Source organism: Rhinopithecus bieti, unplaced genomic scaffold (genome assembly GCF_001698545.2).
Source record: "Rhinopithecus bieti isolate Rb0 unplaced genomic scaffold, ASM169854v2 scaffold_31548, whole genome shotgun sequence".
Taxonomy (NCBI): Eukaryota; Metazoa; Chordata; class Mammalia; order Primates; family Cercopithecidae; genus Rhinopithecus; species Rhinopithecus bieti.
The window spans coordinates 2,361,717-2,369,011 of record NW_016814470.1 but is presented as its reverse complement, the minus strand read 5'-3'; the positions used below and the strand labels follow the sequence as shown (position 1 = coordinate 2,369,011).

Sequence of the window (7,295 nt, the reverse complement as noted above, 5' to 3'; positions counted from 1 at the left end):
AAAAAAAAAAAAAAGATTAGACACCCCTTTTTCCTTCCATTCGTATTTTTTTAAAAAAAGATTAAATACCTCAGTATATATGAAGTCTTTAACTGTTTGGTCACTTCTTTTATACTTTTATCAAAAATGAAGGTTTGGCCTGGTGGCTCACGCCTGTAATCCCAGTGCTATGGGAGGCCAAGGGAGGATTGCTTGAGGTCAAGTTTGAGACTAGCCTGGGCAACATAGGCACACACTGTCTCTACAAAAAAAATATTTAAAAAAAAACTAGCTAGGCATGGTGGCATGCACCTGTAGCCCTAGCTACTTGGGAGGCTGAGGTGGGAGGATCACCTGAGGCCAATAGTTTGAGGCTGCAGTGAGTCATGATAGCACTACTGCACTCCAGCTTGGGCAACAGAGTAAGACCCTATCTCAAAAAGAAAAGAAGGCTTGAATGTCTTCCCTTCAACCTCTCCAACCTCTCCCTCCTCACTGCCCAAATGTTTGCTGTATTCTACATATTTTAGTAAGCATTTACTCTCATCATTATTAAGTATGGTGAAATATTTCTCTGGATCATATCACAGTCTTAATGGACATCTTTGTGGCATACTGAGGATTTACACTATATTTAAATGTTAGTCTCTTAAAGTCATTGTTTTGTTTTCCTTTTAATTTATAGAAGGAGAAATATCTTTAGATATGTTTCTGACTTTTTAAGAGAATTGGTGTAGTGTTTTAGACTTGTTGAGTTCATTAGAACTAGAACGTATTTGACTCTTTAATTATCACAAGGTTGTCATGAGTGAATTCAAATTCCTATGATAAATACAGTTTATACGTTCAAGTAATCAAACAGAGTTTTCTACAAGAAACTATCCAAACAGATCTAGTTTACTATAACAAACATTCAGAACCTTAAAGTTCAAGTCAACACTCTTTGGAAGATAACTCTTCAAGCTTAGAATAGTTCAGTAAAGCTCCTTGCCCTTTCTTGTAAATAACGATTACAGCAAATATTTATATACCATTGACTTCTTTTTCTTAAATGCTTTTACTGATATTAATTCATTAGAAACTCAATTTTATGATGACAAGCTGAAGGAAAAGTTTAAATTTAATTTAAATTTTCTAGTTACTGGCATATAAATATTTGCTGTTTGCTTCTTCCTAATCTGTGTAAACAAAGGGTAACAGCTAACCCACTGCTTTGCATTCTCAAAGCCACTCGAGTCAACAACTCTATCACATCAAATTTCTTTCAGGGTTTCTCATTAACTGCAGCTGAAATTTGTGGCTTCTGATTTCAACTTTAATTATACGTCAAGGTTTGCATTAAATAATTTTTGGTTTATAATTTTTAATTTCTATAGCTTAAGCGTCAATTATTCTAAGTTTGTATCTTTACTCCACCCTTAATAGCTATAGAACCTTGGGCATATTATTTAACCAGTTTGCCTTGAAAGCAGTTATCTGAAAAATCTGGATGCTACTAGTACCCACCTCATAGGATTGTCATGGGAATTAGATGAGATGTCATCTGCAGAACACGTAGAACAGTGACTGGAGCTTAATAAAATGCTTGATAAATTTAGTGGTGGTGGTGGTGGTAATAGTAACTGCTTAATAAATTTATTTGTAGTAGAAGTGCTGGTAGTGATAACTGTTTAATAAAAGTAGTAGTAGTATTTAATGGCTATATAATGAATGGTATAGTTAGTGGTTATACCATAAATTATTTAACCAAGCTCCTACTACTGGACATTTTGTTTATTCCTCATTCTCCATAATCATAAAAATGCTGAAATTAATATATTTGTGCACATAATTTTTTTCTGGCTTTGGATGATTTTCTTAGGAAAGTGTCCAGAAATTAGATGGTTGTCTCAAATGCAACTGGATGGAGAGGGTGAAAACCATGCCAGGTCATCCTCCACAGTCCCTTTATCTTTTCCCTCCCACCATGGTGTCTCCCCTTCCCTCCTCTTACCCCTCTCTGGGGTATGGTGACTCTGAGGCAGGGTAAGAAGCAGGGGGTCCTCCAGGTGGGCATCTCATAATACATCTCCCTCCCTCCCACACCATCCAGCATGACTAGGGGTTAAGGGACATGTGACATGAAATGTGCTATCCCTCCTAGGGCCATTTGCATTGTAACAGCGGCTAAGACCTTAGGCCAAATGAAAAATGGGCTGATGGTGACTTAGGAAACAATGAAAAAGCACTTTGGAATGGCAAAGCTCCTTTAGTGTGGGTGTAAGGGAAGAGACGAACAGGAGAAGAATGAGGTGATCGTCAGCTCGGGAATGCTCCTTCCCACATCCTAGATCAGGCCCTGTCAACTCTGGCTTGAACCGACACTCAAGCCAAAGGCAGCACTCACCAGTCTTTTTCTCATCATGGCACACATAAAAATGATAACATTCTTATGTCACGTCTGAGTATGGAACACAGAGGTGCCCACCTGGGAGCTCCTGAGTGCTGAAGGATCAGTGTCCCAACAGACCTATAACTTTGTGGCGCAGAACTGCAGGTTCTCTGGCCTCGTGGGCTCTTTGGTGCCAGTCTCCTTCCCCATCTCCTCAGCAATCCGATGCCCCTTCCTAAAGCGCTGTTTCATTATGTCACACCCTACTCAGTTACTCTCAACCTTCCCCTCTCTCCTAGCTGGGCATCCAAGACCCTTCTCATTCTGTCCTCAATCTGTTTCCAGTCCCATCTCCTTTTGCTCCCATCCGAGGATGCGGCTCCCTCCAGCTGGGCCCCACACCCTGCCCCGCCAACGTCGCATTTGTTCCAGCCTCTCACTCTGTGCTCACACTAGTCCTACTTAGCATGCCTTCCCGTCACCTCTGCTTATACTCTCACTCCTCATCCCAGGCCTAACCCAGTTCCCATCACTTCTGGGAAGCAGCTCTGTCTGCATTAGCCCTTCCCTGCATATCAGTAGCCTTCATGCTATGATCCATTCACTTGGCCCTTGACCCTTTAGTCCAAATTACCTTTTCATGTGTGTGGCTTGTGTCCCCAGCCAGGATGAGGACAGACATGTAAGGCACAGAAGGGCATGAGCTTTGGAGCCCAGAGACTGCCATGCTCACGGCCCTGGGATGCATTTCTTCTTCTATAAATACAAAAGATCTTGGCCAGGCACAGTGGCTCACACCTGTAATCCCAGCACTTTGGGAGGCTGAGGCGGGTGGATTGCTTGAGTCCAAGACCAGCCTGAGCAACACAGTGAAACCCTATCTCTACAAAATACTAAATAAATAAATATAAAAGATCTAACTCTTGGAGTGGTTGTGAGGCTCACCTTAGTACATATAAAGTAACTAATGTGTGCCATGCACATAGTAGGGCCAGCTCAAGCAACGGGCTGCCTTTCCTCTCCATGGCACTGGTCACATGACAGATCCTGGGCAAAAGACCTATGGGTCTCCCTCCAAGCCCCAGGGTAAGGCAGTGGTTGGCATACTGCCCTGTGCCCATCATGGGTGCTAGACCCTCAGTGCAGTCCTCATCCCCTACCCAACAGACCGCTCCCGGGAGCTGCATATGTACATGACATNACAGAAGGGCATGAGCTTTGGAGCCCAGAGACTGCCATGCTCACGGCCCTGGGATGCATTTCTTCTTCTATAAATACAAAAGATCTTGGCCAGGCACAGTGGCTCACACCTGTAATCCCAGCACTTTGGGAGGCTGAGGCGGGTGGATTGCTTGAGTCCAAGACCAGCCTGAGCAACACAGTGAAACCCTATCTCTACAAAAATACTAAATAAATAAATATAAAAGATCTAACTCTTGGAGTGGTTGTGAGGCTCACCTTAGTACATATAAAGTAACTAATGTGTGCCATGCACATAGTAGGGCCAGCTCAAGCAACGGGCTGCCTTTCCTCTCCATGGCACTGGTCACATGACAGATCCTGGGCAAAAGACCTATGGGTCTCCCTCCAAGCCCCAGGGTAAGGCAGTGGTTGGCATACTGCCCTGTGCCCATCATGGGTGCTAGACCCTCAGTGCAGTCCTCATCCCCTACCCAACAGACCGCTTCCTGGAGCTGCATATGTACATGACATCTGCACTGGGCAAGAATGACATGAAGGCCATTGGCCTGCAGATGGCCCTTGACCTCTTGGCCAACAAGGAGAAGAAAGACTCCATCACGGGGCTGCAGACGCGCACCCAGCCTGGGCGGCCTGACTGGAGCAAGGTAATGCCAACTGGAGCCCTGCAGCTTGCAGATATGGATGAAGCTGAGAGCCCGAGGCAGCGGTGGGGCAAAGTCAGGGGCAAAGTGTGAGGTTAAGAGTTCAGAGTCCAGCAGGGACCTCATGGTGCAAAAGGTAAACAGGGCGCCTACACTGGCTTTATCACTAGCCTTTGTTCCATCATTAGCCTCAGTTTCCCCATCTGTTCAGAGAGGAAGCTAGTCTCTATGACCTCAAAGACCCCTGCAGCTTTGACTCCCTATGGACCAGTGTCAGAAGGCCTGAATGGACAAGGACCTGGAAAAACACCAAATCTTATCATCTCCTGTTACAAATGGGGAAACTGAGGCACAGAGACATGAAATAGTTTGCAATCCTTTTATTTTATTTCTCAGATTGGTTTTGTTATTATTTTCCTTCCCTGAACACTTACCTGTCAGGGTATACAGTTTGCAGGAAATGGCCCAGAAGGTGCTGCTTTTAAAAGTGCTGCAGATGACCCCATGTCTGGGTCATGACAGCTGAGTGGGAGGGGAATGTCCGTGGTGAGTGCTTGGGCATCGAAGAGGACTCTCAGAAAAAGGCAATTCATAAGCAGAATTTGGGGTAGAAAAGGGTCCTCTCTGGGGGAAAGACTGACATCAGGAAAGATATTTAAATCACAGCAGGTGGCCAGCCCTGGAGACTAACACCAGGTTCAGACTCCCACGGGAGTCCCAGAGCACTGTATGCATCTCTCTGCATATCTAATTTAGTGCCTGTCTCCCACAGTTGCAGATCCTTGAGTGGAGGGCCTGGGTCTTACTTATTTCTGGCCCTGGTCCCCTCCCTGGGGTTCTGGGTTATGTTGCCAGTTGAACAAATGGTTCTTAGTTGAACGGCTGAGTGTCGAACTTTGCTGTAAAATCCAGCAGCTGTGCCATGCAGCTCCTTGTGTAAAATGGGGATGCTTACTGCTGCTGACCTGTTATGCTGTTACCTCCAGGCATTTGTGCCACTGGTGAGTCAGCAACTCCACCTATCTTCCCTCTTCTCTTCCTCAACCCCACTGACTCCAGGTGTTCCAGAAAGTGGCTGCTGAGAAGAAAGGCAAGGTGCAGGTCTTCTTCTGTGGCTCCCCAGCTCTGGCCAAGGTGCTGAAGGGCCATTGTGAGAAGTTCAGCTTCCGATTTTTCCAAGAGAATTTCTAGCCTCACCTCTCCAAGCTCTGCCCCAAATCCACACCATGGGTCTGCTTCGTCGCATTAATATGAACACCCCCACAGGGACCAGCCTCAGATAATCCACCCAATAAGACAAAGCCTAGGGACCCCCTAATCCTGCTCAACGCAGAGAACAGGAGACCCCAAGGGACAAATGAACTTCCTCTAGAACCCAGGGGAAGGGACAGTGCCTTGTTCAGTCTGCTGTAGATTCTGGGGTTGCTGTGAAACTGAGGAAACCAGAGGCTGGTGACTGGAGCTTGAGGGTGGGGTTCGAGGGGCCGAGGGCAACCATTCCTCCAGACATTTTCTGACGGAGCCTTCCCCTACATCCATGGTCCCAAACCTGCCCAATCATCACAGTCATTTGGAAGCTTGTTTCTCCAGCATCTTATAAAATTGTTCAAACATACAGAAAGTGAGGAGAATCATACAGTGAACAGTGTTACCTATTTTCTAGACTCCTCAGTTAATATTTTGCTCTGTTTATCACATATTATCCATCAGTTCCTCCTTCCTCTTTCCATCTGTCAACTTACCTGATTTTTTGCATGCATTTTCAAGTTAGGTGAAGATGTCTCAGCACACTTTGCCACTTGGAGGAACCTTCTTTAAATGCACATTCCTTGGTCCCACTATCAGAAATTCTGATTCTGATGATCTGGGAATGAAACCTGAAATATGTATTTTCCACCAAATCCATTTGCATCAGGAGAAATAAGCAGGATCTTTCCCTGCCCCTCCTTGTGTCTTCGTCTCCTCATCTCCCTGTCTCTCCTGGCACGTCCCTCAGAGCCTCTCCGGTCTCTGTATGTTGGCCTCTTCCTTCTCTCTGTGTGCTGGGTCACTTGAGAGACAAGATGGAGACAGCCTCTTTTCGTGCCTCTTTCTGTATCATGGACAGGCCAAGTGCCTGGAGATGAAGCAGGCTGAGCCTGGAAGCTCAGCTCAGCCACACCCCGACTGTGTGGCCCTGGAAGCTTCCCCATGTCTGTTTTTTCCGCCTGTGAAATGGGCTGATGCCATCCCTCAGTCACAGTTGTTGTGAGGTGAAATGAGATGCCAAGTGCTCAAGACATTCCTCCCCCACTGCAGTGCAGCTCCTTGCTGCTCCAGGCTTTCATGCGTCTACGTCACTTTTCTTCATTCTGGCTCCCTCTATCTCTGTTTTCCAGCCTCTGTTTGCATCTGTCCCTGTCTGGACAGGAGGGAACAGCAGAGGCATCAAAGGCTCTCTCAGCACATACTATGGGGAGGAGCGGCCCAGAGCAGAGGACGGGGGGGCCTCACCTCCTCCATCTGATCTGGACATTTCCATCTGTGCCACACCATGAGGTCCTGTGAGCCCCACATTTCCTGGGCATCCTCCACCTTGCAGTCAGTCCTGCTAGGTTCTCTTCTTGACAGTGTAAAGCACCCTTCCCCAAGGCTGCCATCATGGGGTTGGAACCAGGCACTTTCCAATGGGATGGTAGCTGGCACCTTTCTTTTCCATGGGTTGGAAGTCCATGGTTGGGAAGGGGGAGGTGAAGAAGCCAGATCATAACCTGGACAATGACATCCCTTATCTAAGGTGGGGCTGGGATGCAGCAGATTGGGGGCGGGGAGGGGTTAGGTGTGACGTGCAGGGGATGAGCCAGTTGGGCGGATGGAAGAATGAGGGTAGGGGAAAGCTGTCTTTTGAAAGGAGCAATAGGAAGGGATGGTGGAGGAAGAAGCTGAGGCAAGCCCCAGGGAGGGGAAGGCAAAACATGCCCTGGGGACTGGGACAGATCAGGATGGGAGTGAGGATGTCGTCTCTAAGATGTGAGGAGGAACAAGAAGAAGAAGATGAGAGGAGGAGTGGGGCCTGGCTGCCAGCCCTGCAGTCTAGTAGAGGCTAATTCGATTTGGGTGGG

At 46.8% G+C, this 7,295-nt stretch overlaps 1 protein-coding gene across 3 annotated transcripts in view; it reads left to right on the top strand.

Annotated features, from left to right (window-relative positions):
- NOX5 (NADPH oxidase 5) overlaps positions 1-5,812 on the top strand; it is a 132,097-nt gene extending 126,285 nt beyond the window's left edge. For all 3 annotated transcript variants that reach the window (XM_017851142.1, XM_017851141.1, XM_017851140.1), the window contains exons 15-16: positions 4,031-4,197; positions 5,254-5,812. In XM_017851142.1, coding sequence (XP_017706631.1) covers positions 4,031-4,197; positions 5,254-5,385 — 299 coding nt within the window. In that variant the 3' untranslated portion in view covers positions 5,386-5,812. The remainder of the gene's footprint in view (positions 1-4,030; positions 4,198-5,253) is intronic.
- Positions 5,813-7,295: the final 1,483 nt, after the last annotated feature.